The sequence below is a fragment of the Tauraco erythrolophus genome, chromosome 9, assembly GCF_009769465.1.
Source record: "Tauraco erythrolophus isolate bTauEry1 chromosome 9, bTauEry1.pri, whole genome shotgun sequence".
In the NCBI taxonomy this organism is placed as follows: domain Eukaryota; kingdom Metazoa; phylum Chordata; class Aves; order Musophagiformes; family Musophagidae; genus Tauraco; species Tauraco erythrolophus.
In genome coordinates, this window is record NC_141473.1 from 14,939,026 (window position 1) to 14,957,488 (window position 18,463).

The 18,463-nt window shown below is 46.5% G+C and overlaps 1 protein-coding gene across 2 annotated transcripts in view; it reads left to right on the forward strand.

Annotated features, from left to right (window-relative positions):
- Nucleotides 1-18,025, forward strand: part of ARL3 (ARF like GTPase 3) — a 31,428-nt gene extending 13,403 nt beyond the window's left edge. The window contains exons 4-7 of one of the 2 annotated variants that reach the window (XM_086617006.1): nucleotides 4,231-4,281; nucleotides 6,248-6,433; nucleotides 6,856-7,041; nucleotides 8,130-9,980. In XM_086617006.1, the coding sequence (XP_086473132.1) occupies nucleotides 4,231-4,281; nucleotides 6,248-6,433; nucleotides 6,856-7,041; nucleotides 8,130-8,213 (507 nt within the window). In that variant the 3' untranslated portion in view covers nucleotides 8,214-9,980. Of the gene's footprint in view, nucleotides 1-4,230; nucleotides 4,282-6,247; nucleotides 6,434-6,855; nucleotides 7,042-8,129; nucleotides 9,981-15,008 lie in introns of those variants that run through there. The other variant, XM_086617007.1, reaches the window with a different exon arrangement.
- Nucleotides 18,026-18,463: the final 438 nt, after the last annotated feature.

Consider the following 18,463-nt stretch of genomic DNA (forward strand, 5'->3'; position numbering starts at 1 on the left):
GCAATCACCTCCTTATTTTCCATGTGCCTTAGCATAGTTGCCAGGAGGATCTGCTCCATGATCTTGCCAGGCACAGAGGTGAGGCCGACTACCTGTAGATCCCTGGGTCTTCCTTTTTTCCCTTTTAAAAATTAAGGCTATGTTTCCCCTTTTCCAGTCGGTGGGAACTTCACTGGACTGCCGTTACTTCTCCAATATCATGGATAGTGGCTTAGTAACTTCACTTGCCAGTTTCCTCAGGACCTATGGATGCATCTAATCATCTAATCAGATCCCATGGACTTGTGTACCTTCAGGTTCCTTAGATGGTCTCTAACCTGGAAGAAATTTTTTACAATGTGGTGGTGAGGCACTGGAATAGATTGCCCAGAGGAGCTGCAGATGCCCCATCCCTGGAGGTGTTCAAGGTCAGGGTGGATGAGGCTTTAAGCAACCTCGTCTAGTGCGAGGTGTCCCTACCCATGGCAGGGGGGGTTGAAACTTGATGATCTTGAAGGTCCCTTCCAATCCAAACCATTCTATGATCCTCCTACAGTGGGTGGTTCTTCATTCTCCCAGTCACTGCCTTTGCCTTCTGCAACTTGGGTGGTGCAGCTGGAGCACTTGCCAGTGAAGACTGAGGCAAAAAAGTCAAATGAAACTGTTATTTAAATGGGGCTGGTAAACCCTCAGTAATCTCTTTTGCAGATCCCTGTTTTTCAGCCTTAATTTGGAATCTGATGTTTGAGGTCAGCCACCACAGCATAAACCCAGTTTGTTGCTTTTGCAAAGAGTAATGGTGACATCTTCCTAGGGAAAAGACCTAGTTTGAGAAACTATCAGGACACACTCTGCGTGCTGCTCTGTGGCCATCAGGAAGGGGGACACAGCATGGCTCTGAGGTGGTTGTGCCTGCTGAGTCCAAGCTTTGCAGCTGTATGATCTGCAGTAGATGTGCAGATCAAAGGCAACACCGCAAAGCAGCAGCTAGGGGATCTTTGCCTGCTACAGCAGGTGCCCAGGCTGCAGAGACTGTGCAACCACAGAACGGTATCTGGAAGACTCTGCTGGCGATGAGCTACACCAGCCTGTGAGCTTTCCCACTTCACAGCATGTGCTGCATGGAACGTGCAGGAAAAAAAATAGGGAATTTGAAGACTGAAGGAGATGAAAGCAGTTGTTTTCCCTGCCCTCCTCCCACTCCAGTTAAAGCAATTTACAGAGAAACCCCTTCTTTTCATATAAGAAAATGGGTAGATAGAAGCAGAATCAGTTCAGGAGAAGTGATGGTGTGAATTCAGAGGGAAGAACTGGTGTGCACACGGACCTGAGCTGCCCTGCCTCCACTCCGTGCTGACAACTGGTCCCAGACTGGGAGCAGTCAGCATGTTAGTGCAGTGCTTGCTATGTCCATAGACACCAAACTGGGATCAAGTATATGGTGAGGACTCTCTTGCTCTCTCTCTTCTGCCAGCCCTCACCCTCATTTTAGCCAGTAATTTTACCCCCGACAAACCTGATCCCATTTTGCTTCCATGAATTGAGCCAACTTATCCCTCATGTTATCTCTTCATCTAGTCCCACCACTTGCAATTTCTGTCCAGCTCACCTACCTCAGGTTTTGTGTTGGCCTGTTGCTCAGTGAAGGCATCCGAATTTACGGGAATTTCTTTCTGAAGCTCCATTTCTCCAACATGGTGTACTCAATGGCTGTTCAAACTGGCAAACCGTGCTACAGAGCACCACAGCCAGCAACGGGCTCTTGTGTGGCCCTGGCCATAAATGCAAGGTGGAGATGAGATATGCTACAGTTCCCAGGACTCCCTTCTTCTGTCTTCTCCTAAACTATGTTGCTCAAAGGAGAAAGGACCCTCTAAAGGGTTTTAAAAAGCAGGAAGTGATTGCAAATTCAAATCCATGCAGGTGCCTTTGAATGAGAGCTTGGTCTTGCATCACACACCTGTGGTATTTGGAAGCTTAACCCAGGCAAATAAGGTGTGGATATCTGGCTGATTGCATATTCAGACAGGCACCTGCAGCTATTTGGCACAGTGCTTTCTGGTTTGGAAGCAGGCACTCCACACATACTTTACCTTCTCTGTGCTGTGCTTTTGTGGCTTTAGCCCTGAGTACTGTTGTCTCCAATTCTCATCTTGCAAAATAGCTCCCTAGCAAGGAACAGAGTGGTGCAGGAGAAAGCCTGGCTGGTTGGGACTCAGAGCTCTTCCTTGCCGGTTAGAGAAGCTCTGTAACCTGGAAGGTGCCGCCTTTCAGTTGAGAAGTAGCACTCGACTATGGCGTTCATGTGTTGCTAAGCTTCTCTTGAGATGTCCTGAAGTGGGGCAGATGACAGTCCAGTTTCACCCCAGAGCACAAATGCCAGCCCTGCAGCTTCTTCCTTTCTTTTGTTCTGTGTTTCTTCCCCAGATTCACAGGAGTGAATGCCTGGGAGTGGCAGAGAGGACGGGTGTAGCCGATACAGTATTGGTGCACGTGCCTGAGATCACGCTGCAGGGAGAGGCGGTGTGTCACGCCGTCCCCACAGGCCTTTCCCCATCACGTGGCACCAAGTGCGTGCACAGCTGATGCGTGCCCACGCAGCTGCCTCCAGCCCTGCTGTGTGTCCCCAGCCTCTGTCAGTGTGCATCAGCCCGGCCTTGGGAGGACCACGGACCCCAAGTGATCAGCAGAGTGGTCTGCGAGGTTGCTGGGTCACCTCCTCGGGCCTGGCTTACAGATTCTCCTGCTGCGTGTTTGGTCCCATTTCAAACAACTCTAACACTGTTCATTAAGAGAGTGCCTACAGTTTAATAGCTATTGCTGCTAGAGATCTTCCCTCCCCCTAGTATTTGGTCGAAAGTATCCTGGAAGCGTGGAGTCTTTTGCTGAGACTGCCTGCAAGGATGCCATTTATCTTGATGGTGGGGTGCTGTGCTCATCTATTCCCTGAAAACCAGGCTGACACATGCTCCCTGTAAGCCACCAAAGAGCATGCAGATGACATGCTAGCAGCTTCAATCACTGCTGATGGGGAATGGCAGGTACTGGAAGCAAAATGCTCAGTGTTTGTCACCAGTCCTGTCCCTGTCTGCTGTCCCAGCACCGTTCTCCTTCAAAAACCTTCCCATACCAAGTAATGAAAAAGGAATTAGATGATCTCTAAGGTCCCTTCCAGCCTGTGCCATTCTATGAATGCCAGGCTGTTTTGGCCTGAGTGTTATACTGAGGTTCCCCATTTATTTAGATGTAGCTTGATACCTGTGCTCTCTAAACTGCAGTAGCATTCCTAGGGGAAAGGAGGCTGGCTGGACTTAATCATTACCTATTTAGGGGGACCTTTGAGGAGCCTCATAGCCTGTGCAGACTTAGAGCTTGCCTTCACTGCAAAGGCTCATTTGCAGTTACAGAAAGAAATCAGCACGTGCCATGCTGCTTGGAAAGGGTGGAGGCCCTCTCCTGAGGCATTGAGCCTGCGGGCCAGGGGATCCACCCTTCTCCATAGCAGGGGACAAGTGTCTAGCTGGGACCTCCTTGTGAACCATGAGATGTGGTGCCCAGCCCTGAGAGGATGGCAGGACTCTGCTGTCAGGCTTTGTGAGCTAGCTGTTCCCTGTCTTCTCCATCGTCCTAGTGGACAAGCTGGCAGCTGAAGATGGGGTCTCGCAGGCTGGATCCAGCCCTCCTCCCCAATCACCTGCTCCAGGAAGTTGCAGTAGGATCGCCTGATGGAGAGGAACTCAATGTCACCAATATATTCGTCTGTCCCCTGAGTGCCATTATGTGCCTTGGTGGCTTATTGAGGAGGTGTTGTGTCCTGCTAGAGGGCAGCATGGCATAGTCACACCAGTGCAGTGCTTGTACACTGTTTGCTCAGGTGAAAGATCGTGTCTAGCTCCCCAGGTTTGCCCTCCTGTGCTCAGCTTCAGCTTGTAAGTGGGTCATTTGAAAAGATACCTGGCAGTCTCCTGTTCTCTTTAGGTAATAAATGCTGTGGAGATGGTGAGAGCGTCCCTGGTACTGCCCCCAGCTCCTTTCTGGCACTACTCACGTGGCTGTCCAGCCCCCCAGCTTTAAAAGAGGTGGTTCCTCTCCTTTCAGAACGTCATGAAGTTTTGTCAACATTCACTATAAATAATACCGGGGATCCTTGTGCCCAAAAGCATAATTATTAGGCTCAGTTCACTTAAGCACCTGATACTGTGGAAGAGTGTCTTCTGGGAAGAGTAACTTTTCCTCTCATTTCTTTTTCAGATCTATGTCATTGACAGTGCAGATAGAAAGAGGTTTGAAGAAACAGGTCAGGTAAGTTACTTATGCCCAGCTTCCTTTGAAGTAACTCAGTGCTTCTGAGTGTCCCTTGCTCACAAAAGTTAGGAAGATGATTTTGTTGTTTATGAGGGAAATTTGCATTTCAAGAGAGACTTGCCTTTCAACATCAATGCAGATTATTTTGGTAGATGTGAAACAAGGAAAATAGGTAGCCTAATTCCGTTTAAATAGAACGGTTTTCGTTAAAGTTATACAATAATAGGAAATGGAGCCCAATACTGAAAGCAAAAACTTCCCTAAGTCCTTTAAACCTTGCCAAACCAAGACCCTGAGGAATCCTATTTTCTTATTTACAAAGTTGAAATGGAAATCATATTGACTTGATTGTCTTTTGGATGTAATTGAAAAAAAAAAACAAAACTAAGAACTTTGTAACTAGGACTGGCCAGAAAATAAGATTTCCGTTTTGCAAAGTTTTGATGTTTTATAACATTTTATATTTTAGGATGGAACAAAAATAGGACTTTTGAACTTTCTTTGGTAAAATCCAGAAAGTGACAGTATCCCAAAATACCTAGCAACGGATTTACCTCCCAGAAATGGGAGATTTAGTGTAAAGCCCCCTGTTCTGCCTGATTTGAAGGAGACACTTAATCTTTCACCTCTGAAGTATCACAGACACACCCTAACAGCAGAACAGTTGGTTGTTCTAGGGGTGGAGAGAATCTTTCTCTTGTTGGAGCTATTTCATTTTATATTAGTTATTAAATACTAATTGGGCAAAAGAGAGGGAGAGGAAGCAGAAGCTTAGAGCAGTTGCCCGAGTCAGGCAGAGTCAGCCTGGACCCCTCGTATTTCCACAAACACTTTTGGTTTCAATAAATCAGCCATGTCAGATGAAAGACCTATTTTGTTGAAAAATTCCCAGCCAACTCTGTTTATAACTCCATTCTCTCGTCCTGGTTTCCAAACCAAACATTGCTTTTGGGGGGATGGAGTCAGATTTCCACTGCAGTTTAGCATCTCCCTGACTGCACTCATTTAATCCAAAAGTTTCTAGCCAGTTGATGAAAGATGTTAGGGCAGTATCTGAGAGCATGAGACCTTTCCAGCTAAATAAGGAGCCCACAAAAATCTCATGTACTCATCTATCTGCAGCGCCAGCAGTCCCTACAGGTTCAAGTTCTGCTGGGTTTGTCATATGTTCACATAGGGAAGTGAATTGAAAATGTGCTTGTTTCACATGAGGCCATTGCACAACCCTAGACTTGAAGTATTTCAGCCATCGTTGATCCACTGCAGATTCAGATTTGAACTATTAAAAGAATCTCTTTGAGTCACCCAGTTTTGAATGAACAAACCCATTTCTCAAGGCACCACGCAATGTGTGCAGTACATATGGAGCCACATACAGCCAGTAAAGCCAATCTACCTTGTCTTCAGCTAGCCAATGCCTTCAAAAGCATCATCACTTTCTTGTGGGAGGGAGATTTCCATTTCTGGGGGAAAAAAAAAAATCTTCTCCCACTTAAATTGCAGTGTATAAAACTTGGAACAAAAATCTGAAACTCATTACTAGCAAAGATATCAGGGCTGGTGTCAGTGGCTGTTCAGGTACAAATGCCAGTCAGGCAATGACTTAAGACAGATTCCTCATACTGCCAATTTACATGGTTTTTGCTGTTTCATCAGTTTTGGTCTCCTGGGAGCAGGGACTGGTAAAACACAGAGTTGTAGCCTTTAAGGCAACTGCTAATTTCAGACCAAGATGAAGATTTTTGTAACCTGTAATTGGAAGAAGAGCTTTTGAACCTTGGGCAGAGATGATTGTATACATTTTTGCTCTCTTATAATAAGATCTAGGTTTCACTGGAACACGCTCTTCCAGCATTTGCCCTAAATATATTTCTAATTAGAGACAACTACTGGTGGTTGAAGATTTTCTTCCCTTCCCTCTCTCCATCTTCCCCCCCACCCCACTCCCTTGTAAATGATACAGGAGCTGGCTGAGCTTTTGGATGAAGAAAAGCTTAGTGGAGTCCCCGTGCTCATATTCGCTAACAAGCAGGATTTGCTGACGGCTGCCCCTGCTTCGGAAATTGCCGAGGGACTGAACCTACACACAATCCGGGACAGAGTCTGGCAGATCCAGTCTTGTTCAGCTCTTTCAGGAGAGGGAGTACAGGTGAGGCTCTGGAGAAGGCTTGCTGTGCCAGCAGGCCATCTGTAAGAGATTGTTGTCTGTTGATCTGCAGGGTGGGGCTGGACTGGCTGCCTCACAAAGGAGGGTCAGCACAGCCAAACCCTTGCAGCGCAGAACATCGGGGGGCCCGTGTCTCATTGTCTGTGCAAAAGGAAGGGGGACATGCGAGCCCTTAGGATCTCTCCATCCCCGGGAAAGGGGAGAGCAATTGCCTCCCCACACAGGACCCCCTGGCTGGGCCAAATGAAGACATTGATATATTTTAAAGAAACTGCTGTCAGGTTAATCATTTTCACAAAACAAATCATCTTTTACTATTAACCCCTCTGACTGTTACAAGCGTGCACTTTAGAAATCTGATTTACCTTCGCTACTAATGTCATTTGGCATTTTGCTCAACCCAGGCGCCAGAGAGAAACCAAAGAAACACAGGAGTTGCACATGGGGCAAAAATCGCTTCCAATGGCAGCGTGTGGGGCAGCAAAAAGCCACGGAAGGGGCTGAGCTGTGTTCCTGTGCTGAACTGTAATAGCTGTGTCTTCAGCTCCTGTGCTGTAGCCAGTTCCTGCAGTATAGTGGCTCTTTGTAATGTAAATGGGACCCAAGTTTGTTTATTTCACTCTTAGGCTTTCCTGAATTAATGAAATATTTGCAGTGCTGGAAATCTGAGCAGTCAGGAGTACTCCCTTCCCTGATATTTAAAGAAAGAGAATGGTGAAGGCATTTATCTTCATTGCAGATTCAGTAAAACCTTATTTGCAGATGCTACAGAGCTGTTCAGGATAGTCAGATCTCAAGCTGCGAATGCAGAGTTGCAGAAGCAGCCCGCAATACTGAGTGGGCAGTAAAACGGAAGATGAAATTCAGTGTTGACAAGTGCAAAATAATGTACATGAGGAACAACAACCCTAACTATACACATACAATGATGGACTCAAAATTAGCTGCCGTTACTTAGAAGCAGACCGTTGGGAAAAACAGTTTAGCACTCTCAAAGGCCAGACAGGAAAATCAAATGCTAGAAAATTATCAGAAAGTGAACAAGAAACATCCCAGAAGACATTTCTTTTGTAGCAGGATAAAGGCATGGTGGGCCCATACCTTGAACGTGACATTCATTTCTGCCTCTGCCTCGTCTGAAAAGATTTTAGTAGTAGAATTACAGAGTCCAACAGAAAAATAGGTTGAAAGGTCTTCAGGAGATCTTTAGTCCAACCTTCTGTTTAAAGCAGAGATAACTAAGTCTAAAGGAGGTTGCTGAGAGCCTTGTCCAATTAAGTTATAAATATCTCCAGGCATGGAGATTCCACAGCCTTTATAGGTAACCTCTTCTAGCACTTAACTACCCTCATCAGAAAAATATTGTCCATATATCTGCTCAGAATTAGGAGAGATTTGAGAATCCTCTGTTGAGAATGATTAGTAGCACAGAGTGGCATCTGTACACAGGGATGATAAATATATTAAGACTTGCAGCTTGAAAGAGAGAGGACAGAGAGTGGGAAGATTTTCAGGATTTATAAAATAAGGTATAAAAGTGTCAGATAGACTGCATACTATTTTTCATGTTGCTAAAGGAAGAGTTCCTAATGAAATAATCAGATGACAGCTTAAAATAAATAAAAATAAGTGCTTCTTTGCAAGTTGCGTAATTAAATTGTGGATCTCACTGGCACAGGATGTTGTGGAGACCAAGGGTATCAGTCGGTTCAGAAAAACACTAAGTGAATTTCTGAAGAAGAGATCCACAGGCAATAGTTGACCACTAAGATCTGGAAGCAGCTTTTGCATGAGAAACAGCTTGGGCCATGAACTGGGAGGGAAGAGCAGAGCAAGGGAGATCCTGTTCCTACATGTTCTTTCCTTTGGCATCCAGAAAGGGGATGCTGGTCTGGATGGACCATTGGTCTGACCCAGTACAGCAGTTCTTCTGATTTAAAATTCTTAACCTGATGTTTAGACATAAATGTAGCAGATGGTGTCCTCCAAAGGGCCTTCATTTAGTCAGCTGAGATACAAATTCAGCTACGTTGCAGCCAATCTCGTGAAAAGCTTCAACTCTTTGAAGTAGTGGTGGTAGAGGGAAATGCATTCCATAATGGCACTATATCTTCAAGTCCAAAGAAATGCGATCAAGTAAGTGAGGCTGTAGTTCAGAGGGTCGCAGGCAGGCACAGGTCACCTTCTTCCCTCCTCTAGTTTATGGGAGTCCAAGTTACCTCTCCAGCTGCAGAGACAGTAAAGCAGCAGGTGAAATTCAGGGACGCTTGTTGGATGTGGAAGAACTAGATGATAGAAAGTGGCACTTTCTGTTCACGAGCTTGGAAAAACGCCTCCTTCTCAAGCTGATCTGTGGGGTCTCTGGAGGGACCTGCACACCTCTTTGTTGACTGTGCCGCCTTACTATCTGCTTGCTTACTTACTGCCTTGAAGTACAGTGCATCCCTATACGTTCAGCAGAGCCAAATACACAGACCAATACCCTCTACCAGGGAAGTGAAACCTACTTCTGCCTTCACTTCCGGAAGGCAAGAGTTAAATAAAAGTATTTGCAAGCCTATATATTTTGTTCATCATGCTTATCTAGACAAATTGATTTAGATGCAGGCTAGATAACGTCCCGCTTTGTTGACCATGGTCTCATTGTCCTAAATACTGCAGCTTATTCCACAAATGATTATTGCAGGAAGGTCAGGGAAGTCACAAACTCTCTACAGCTTATAGAAAGAGCCCCTACGTTTCTCTTCAGCCATAACTCCAGCCTTATCAAATCAGACAGCAAGAATGCCAAGCTCTCCCTTTTCTTGGAAATTCATGGAACAAAATGGTTTGGGAGCTGGCTTTTAAACTAAAGGATTTTGCTTGAAGCTGGATCAGCCCAGGAAGAGTGTCTTCAGTCGTGGGACTCAAAGGAGAGAGCAACATGCTCAAAATTTAGGGGAAAGAAAGAAGAACTTGTTTAAAGAGTGATAGTTTTGAGGATCATGGTACACATTATCTCTACCAGTGGCTCAGAAAGGGAGCTCTCTGCATAGTTAAATCTCAGGTCACTGCTTTAAGAACTTCTTTGAGAAATGACGATGAGTGACAGCAAAATAAATGAAGACGTGGAAGCATCAGGTATTCAGAATGAAAGCCAAGGAGCAAGCACGCTAACCGTCACTGCCGATGGAATATATTAGCTGGAGTAAAATTGGAGATGTTGCTGATGGATTTTGCAAGGAAGAGTGGTGGCATATCCGGTGCTGAGCACATGCAGGAACAGAGTTCATAGAGGAAGATTTTTGTGCTAGCTTGAAGGAAGAGCAATGAGCAAAGATAAATAATGCCAATACATGAAGGAGAAATAGTTTGAAGGTCATATAATTAGTTTAGCTGCTAGCACCATGGTGTATAGAATTGGGTAGTTAAGACTGGGGATTTCAAGGTTAATGAGATTAGATTATGGTTAATAGAATGATATAAATTTAGAGAATTTAACTATTATTTGAAATGGGTTATTTAATAAAACTGTTAATTAAGCAGGGAATCCATATTGTCATCTTCTCTTTTAAAATTAACCATTGGGGACTGTGGAAAAGGGGCCCAGCCTTGTCCTGAGCAGACTCAGAAAAGAGGTGACTGGGTTAACTGGAAACCCCATTTAGAGTCCTCTGGAAGCCAGCTGGTAGCCCCCATTATGCCCGCTGAAGACTTCATTAGCTCTTGACTCTAACGGTGGGCAGCACTTGTCTTGTTAATCAGACTTCACGGTGCCATTGAGGGAGGAGTGGCATCCCTCATTCTTTAAAGGCTTTTTCAGGCAAAATGTCTGCTTTGGGTCTTGATTTTTTCGTTTATCCCTAGTTAGGAAAGCAAGAAAGCCTTTTCTCCCCACCACAGCCATTTGGGCTCTGCCGCTGGAGCAGAGTCCTGTACCAGCTTACACTGAGACCCTTGCACAGGGCACAGCAAGCGAGGGAGGTGATCACCAATGTCAACAGAGAAAGGAACTGTTGCCTCACAACAGCTCTCTGGTGCTGCCTAGGCTCCAGAGAGCCTTGGGGTGGTGTTTTGTGACTAATCTCCAATTGTAGTCCGTGGCCTGCAAAAGCTATGTACATCCCACCCTGGCCAGCCAGAGCGGGCTGAAAGCCAGCAGGGCTCCTCTGCTTTGCAGCCTGCCCTCTTGCTGGAGGTGTTATTTATGGGCCAGGGTGTGTATTAAACATGACTCAAAGCTTTGGACCGGAGTGTGCTCTGCAGCTTGTTTCTTGACCGAAGCAAGAGTCTCCAATCAAGGCAGCAGGAGCTCAACCTGCCCCAAGGAACGGTCCTCCAGAACGATGCTGCAGCATCTTGTGCCTGGAGTCTCCCAAGCATAACGGCCCCCTGGAGACCATTAAAAGCCAGTGCAATTGAGAATAGCCACTAAACTTATCTGATTTATGCCAGTGCTGGTCTTGGCAAAAGGGCTGTGGAAAGGGCTCAGCCTCCTTCTCCTCCCTGGCTGTTTCAACCCAGTTGAGAACGGAGCCCACGACCTAAGTTACACTGATGCTGCAATTCAACAATTTCATAAGGGCAAGATTCAGAACGGGACCCCAGGCAACATCGTATCCTCAGAGTTAGGTTTTATCTTAAAGATGTCTCAGCCAGGGCAGGCTAGATGGGGATCTTCCACATTTTAACAAGGTTCCGGGGCTACTTGTAAATGTAATTTAAAACCAATTTGGATGACTGCAGCTCCCCTGGGGCAGGCAGAGCTGATACTTGTTGAGGAAAAGCAACCATGTTTCCAGATTACAGGGCAAAGTCTCTGTGATTTTTAAGCAGAGTAAGGAGGGAGTCGCAGCACTGCATCGGGGATACAAGGTCTCAGAGGACAAAATAAAAGCTTGCACCCAGGCAAAAACAATGGATAATATACTTGCAGGAGCCTGTGAGAGCCAGCCTGTACGATGACTGGAGGTGCAAAGAAATGACAGATAATGAAGGCACAGTCCTCGCTGTGCAGAGGGAGAAGAAAGCGACAGTTAAAATAGCGCATAGCAAAAATGCTAGAGATGGAGAATTTTGCACTTGCCTGACCCAATTTGTTATGGCAGACAGAGGATTACATGAAAGGATTAAGCTTTGCTGTCCTTAAGGTCACGTTAGGGGTCACAAGTTTGTGGCCTTGTGTGATCCCTGACTTGCAGGGGAGCAGAAATCAGGAGGCTTTTTATGGGGTGGAAAGGACTCGTTCACTGTGTTTGAAGTCAGATTACTTCACTTTCATAGCCACAAAGCTGATAATGCAGAGAATAAGCAAGCAGCGGGCTAATCTCAAGCAGGACTTTTTATTTCTCCCGGGGAATGCTCTACCAGTCCTTTCCCAAAGGGCGTTAAAGTACAACTCCCTTGACACAACAGCAGATGTGACTGCAGCAAGGCAGGGTTGTGCCAAGCAGCATTTCTCTGCAAGGAGCATTATCCTCTTCCCTGGAGTTTTCTCTCTCTGCTTTGGTAAAGTTTACTAGCTGCTTGTTAAGGAGCTAAGGGAGGCAAAGCTGAAAGATCTGAAATCTTTCCCTGGCTAAGTTTTCCCAGGGTTGACTTGAGGATGGAATACTAATATTGTATCCGTCTCCATCCTGAGAGTACCTGCCAATGTCTCTGTCTCAACAAAGCAGTGCAAGGACATCTATCAAGATCTCAATGTTACTGTAGGGATTGTACTTTCTGCACAGATCCGTCTTTTAAACATGCAGGTATATGGACAGAGTGTTTAGGGACAAAGGATGACAACAGTTGATTCCTTGTGGACTTGACTCTTTCAAGCACCATTTCCTCCTTCCCCATAGCAGCTTCCCTGGATTTCTCTATCTTACCAGCCCCGTGTCCTGCTTCAAACCTTAGTTAAAAAAACTGCAAACATACCTTTTAGTTTCTTTCGCTTTCCGTTGCATTTGCTGTTCTCCAAACACTGGGGACACTGCAGAACACGCTCTCCCCAGCAAAGTTGCACCAGAAGCTACGGATATAGCTGCGGTGTGGCTGAAGATGAGGAAGATGTCTCACACTTACCTTTCGATACAACACCCGTAGAGCTGAGCATGTTCATTTTCCCTTTATCACTGTCAGGCAGGGAGATATTTACAATTAAATGTGATTTTTCCTGTCAATTAACTGAGGCCAGAAGAGAGTTTTTAAAATCTCTTCCTGCTTTAAAAGTTCAGTGACCTACTTACGTATTTCAAGCCTGTTTGGAGTTCACCTTTCCTCTTGCATTTTGCTATGTCATTCTTTTGCCCTCGTTATATGCTTGATGCAGCCAGGCTCCCAGCCATGGTAAATCCCATCATAAACTCTGCTTTATGACCCTCACCGCACTGGTGCTGAAATGGTCTGTCCTTCCTTTCCAGAGCTCCGGAATGGCAGCAGGCAGAGTTTTAATCACTGTGAATTCAGGTTGTGGTCAGATTAGGTAGAAGATAGGATGCGTGTTTGTTGTTTTGCAGTGATGTATTGTTTCTGGGATTACTGTGCTGAATAGCAGAGGGTGTCAGCTGATATTTATTACTTTAAGCTGTCTCAGCTGTTCTGGTTCAGCAAATAAACCTACATTCAAAATGAATGAGGAGCTCTGCTTGCCTTGTATGCCATGATGTGTGCAAATGTGATTATTGCTTCCGAGGCAGGGGAAGCTGAAATCATTGTGGGAGCATTTTTAGTTATTTATTTATTTTTACTCTTTGCAGGCAATCATGCAGATTTCTAAAGCACACAATCAAGCCAAAGGCTTGACACCTCTCCTCCTAGCCCCATTGTTAAGCCCTGGCATTCCTCATGCTGGGAATCACTCGCTCACCCTCTCTCTAAAGTGATAAGCTCTAAACCACGCTATTGATTGCTTAAGGCATTACATGTTTTACACCTAGGTTATCAGTGTTATTGAAAGGGGAAGACACAAAGCTACTGGGCCTTAAAATGAATCTGCCTCTCATCTTTTCCCATTTGCTCTGAGGATTTCAGACAATTTGTTTTACGCTGATCTCTGCTGTGGAGATAAATAAATGAAACTGGAGACATCAACCCTCCCCAAGGTTAGAGTTAGAAGTGTTATTAGTGTAGGGCCTCATGTGCACCCAGCACAAGCTGAGCTCACTTATTCTTTATTTAACACAGCAACAAGGGCTGATTTCAAAAGTTGCTGCTCCCCTTCAGATAAGAAGTGCCACATAGCACAGCTATCAAGGTGAATTGGTATTTTCAAGTGAGAACCTCTCTGCTTCTGATTAAGCCCTGAGGACTCCTTCTTTTCTCTCTTAACTCTTTAGCTCCCCTCCGACATGGCCACCACCATTGTGGCTGAGGGGCAGCATGGAGGCACGGTGGTGGTTCTCAGATGACCCGAAAGGCCTGCCGTGCTGTCTCTTTGGCCGTCTGTCCTTGGGGCAGCTGAGGTCCTTGGCAGCCTTTTGGCGTCTGGGGACAAGGACGCAGGAAGCCAGCAACACTGCTGCAACGAGGCAAGCAACAATGCTGGCCCAAAGGCTCTGGTCTTTCTTACGGTCTAACCATCGTTTTAATGATCCAAAAATGATCATTGAACATAATACAGTGAAATTCCCCTTCCAAAACTCCAGGGTGACATTTGCTCGATTTCCAAGCGCAAAGATGTGCCACTCTCCTCTCATCCACAAAACCCTACCTGCCTTCTTTCTGCCCTGAGCCTCCCTGTCAGCAGAGGTGCCTTGTAGGCAGGGTAGAGGTAGTGGATTTGACAGGACACAAACATGAGGAGACTGTGCATCTTGCACTCCGTTCTGCCCATATCACAACAGATAAGTGACAGGAGCAGATAAAATGTCGCTTTGTCCTTCCATAGCGTGTCCCATTCTGGGATCTCAACAATAAACTCACGACTCCGGTATTCTCAGCAGACGCGTTACCGTTCTGCTTGCAGTGGTCAGAGATGTCACACATTATTTACAGAAATACCCTAAAGAGTGTATCAGCCTCTTAAAACATGGCCATGTCTGTTCTCACTGAGCCCCTGTTGGACCTCTCAGGGCCCATTTTCTGTGGGGGCCCTGAGGCACAGGGAGCAGGGTCCAGATCCAGTTATTTCAGTGGCTTTCGTGAATCTGGATTTCAAGGCTTGCGGCTGAGCAGAGAATTAGAGCCGTATTCTTCACAGGGAGCTGACTGTATAAGAAACAGCCACCTAAAAATTCACAGTCTCAAAGATAAGATGACTTGCCCGAGGTTACACAAATCATCTATAGCTGAGCCTTCATCTGCCACTGACGTACCTTGACTGCAAAACGATCCTTCCTCAGAGGACCTACACATAGCGACATGATGAGATGATGATACTTTTATGGTCAGATGAAAGATTTAATAACCTCTGTGTGACAACATCTACCAAGCAATGAAGCGCTTGGTTTTTCACACACGGCGTTTTTGGGCACAGAGGGCAGGCGGGGGGTAGATGAGGAGGCAGAACACGGTGCTTCCAGAATGGTGATCAGGTGGGATTGGGGAATCCTTTTCCCTTTGCTTGGCTAACATTACTTTTCTCTGTCTGAAGGACGGCATGAATTGGGTGTGCAAAAATGTCAATACTAAGAAGAAATAAAGCGTTCTGAGCCACATGGAAATGGAGGAGCGGTGGGAGCAGAATTCTAGCCTGAAAACACTAATTTGCTGCTTTCTGACCAAATGTTTTTCCATCTGTGCGCGGCTACAGCTGTTAAAAGAAAAAAAAAAAGCGCAAGTAAAAAAAGGGAACAACATCGGTTAAAACCTACTGCTGGATTTGGAACTTGACCTGCTCTTTCGTGTCATTTTTTATCCCATTATCCCAATAAAGGAGTTATATATTTCCTCCCTATGCATAAGTAGTATTAAATGTCTGATTAGCAAGCAAGTCTGTAAGCAGAAGCAAGACTGTGATTCAGTGTGGAGCAGAGGGAGTGGTGAGTTACAGTAGCTGCTTAGATGCGTAGGACCTGCCCTATACGTGCAGGTTTGCGGTTGCTGAGGACACGCTCAGGTGTCAGTCACGGCTTCCCCTCAGTGACAGATAAAACGCGGTTGTGTTACCAATTGTGGGTAGTTTCTTAAAATAAAGCTGCTAAGGAGTCATTTGTGTAATGAGGGTAGAAAACTTCCACGTATTCCTATAGCCATAAAAGAGGAGTTTGATCATAACGAGGCACTGTTGCATTGCGACACCGCCATAGAAGGGAGAGAAGGGTTATATGTGTATAATTGAAGCTCTTTACAGTTGGAATAATGCAGGATGAGCGTGCCTAGGGCTTTTCTCACAGCTGAAGGAGAATTTAGCCCAGCATTTCACCTTGAGCCAGCAAAAACGTGGTTCCTACGTTCAGTAAGTTCCATATGTGAGATTAGTCTTGATGTTGAACAATCCCTGTTGATTTTCCCTTGATGTTAAAGCAACTCTGCGGCAAAATGCAATTAAGTCCATGATTACTTTCTAGAATGAGATACCAGGTCCCAAGTTTCCTTTCTGAAATGTGCAAAATATATTTCCTACCCACCTTCCTCGGCAGGCCTTGCTTAGCCCTTTGGAAGATTCAGGGGACTGCCCTGTGGTGAGCTGGCTACCCAGGGCCTGAGGTTCCCCCCAGCCTGGTGCCGGCTGCGGATTGCGCTGGTGGAGGGTGAGGAGCCTGATGAACGGCAGATGGGAAGCACTCTTTAAAACGAGGATTCGTTCTTCCCTAAACTGGCTTTCCTCTAAAAGGATGCAGTCACTGGAATAGGAAAGAGAATGTGTTTTCCACCTCTTCGTCCCTGATTCAAATCTAGCCCCAGCTGACAGTGAGCAGGAGTCATTAGCACGCCAAAGCAGCCATGTCCTGCATGGAGTGAGCTTGGTGACTCCTGGGCCAGTTTCTAATGCACAGATGGTAAAATAATCCCACTGCCCTGCGTGCCAGCTTTGTTTGCTGCCTGCCTGCGAAAGGCCAGAGAATGACTAGGGACTGCATTACCCCTTCCACCTCTTGGAGACGGACTGGCGGGCGGTATGGGGAACGCTGCGTGTACTAAAGCATGTGGCTTTACCACGCGTCAGCGAGTTGACTCATGGACCCAGGCAGACGGCTGACACCCCTGGAGCTCCCAGCTCGTTTCTCCTCCCTTCCCCTGGATGTCTCCATCTCACGGCAGAAACATCTGCACTGTACATGAAGCAGCCCCTGGCCACCTATGTGTTGCAGCCTGGCAGATTAAAATCATCTGGGGCTGGTCCAGGGGTCCCCCCATACATCAGGAGGTACAGTAGCGGTTCAGGGGTTGATCTACGTGTAGTTCAGCTGTCTTTGCTGTGGCTGAGGGCAGAGGGACAGCTGGGACAGCAACTGCTTTAGCAATCCAACTTTAATCTGCCTGCGTCCGTGAGTCAGCACCCTCTGAGTGCATCTGTTTCCAGCACTGAGGCAGGACTTGCATGCCGGAGTAGCACAGCCTTGATTTAAAAATCGGGCGACTGGGAGGGGGGAAAAGAGCAGGCTCAAGTGAGCTGTTAAGCAATCGCTAATGACACAAAGTGACATAGCTCCAGCTTTGCATGGATTGAGTAAGGAGTCATAAGATGAGAGCTGTTCATTTAAACATAGCTCATTCAGCGACTCCGCAGCTGCACTGGCTTATCAGGAACCCCAGGAATCTGAGCACCACATGTTCCTGGGTCAGCCCAAGGAGGAGAAACACATCCTGACATCGCCTTTTCCTTGCAATTAGTGTATTTGCCTGATGCAAGTGCTGTAAAGAATTGCAGCTCTTTCTTGAAGGCATGCCTTGTGCTGGCTGAGCGGCAGAGCTTTGTGGCAGATACTCCCGAGCTTTGGATTTGCTCCCACTGCATGCCAGGTGCAGAGTGAAGTGCTTGGGTGCCCCTTCTCTGGCACGGGCAAGATGAGCAAAGTCCCCGTGGAGGCTCGGGTGCTGAGCCTTCTCCCTTGCAAGGGAGTTGAGTTGGTGCTTCTCTGCTCCCTACTTTCTTCTTTCTTACCAGTGGCAAACTTCCCCTGTGACACCCAACTTGTGCCACAGTTTTAGCTTTCTGGATTCAAAAAGCATCCGGGAGCATAATTTGGTTTTTTTTAGGCTCAACTTGGAAAGGTCTGTAAAATAAATATATAGTAAATTTCCTGTCACTCTGGTTTGGAAGGAAAAATTGCCTTACTGAACTCAGGATCCAGAAGTGTTTGCTGGCTCATTTCTTATGTTTGCGTGTAGCCACACGTGTTGGTTCTGTACATCCATACCAGCCAGAGCTTCACCTGCAATCCAGTAGATTGATGTGGTTTACCTGTACCAGGTAGTAAGAGAGGAAGACAGGTCACAGAGCGAGCCATGCTGGGAGGCTGGAGGTGACGTGTTAGAATGACCATGACTGAAGCAAATCACCCTGCAGTGATGGCTGTAAACGCTCCTTGTATTGTGAACATCTCGCTGTGCATCGACCTGGTGAAAATGCACAAGGATTTGATGTTCTGTTCATTTGCCGCTCCTTATCTGAATGCATTTGCATCGCTGTACCCTCTGCAGGGCTCTTCTCCCTCAGCAGCATCTGGTTAATCCCACCTGTAAAACGGGCTGGGGCCAGCCCAAAACTCCTGCTGCCGTTCAGCGAAACCTCTGCCCCTCGCCCAGCCCTTCCGCTCCTGTTTGGTTTACGGTGATGAGGTGCGCCAGGTTTTGTCCTTCCGACTCTGTCTGCTTTGCTCTCCTCTAAGTGGGATTCGGGGGCAGCAAACCATCTCATTGGTATGGGTGGAGCTCTGCCACACGTTGCATCGATTCATGGATTTTTAAAGCCAGAAGGGACCGTTATGTTCCTTTCTCCTGACCTCCCGCATAACACAGCCCATTAAACGCCACCCCGCTGGTGCGGTGACTTGCGGTTGAATTAGAGCACCTCTGGTAGGAAGATGCCCGGCCATGATTTAAAGGCTAGGAGTGACAGACAGATCCACCCCAGGCCTTGGGAAGTTTGTTGCAGGGGTTAAT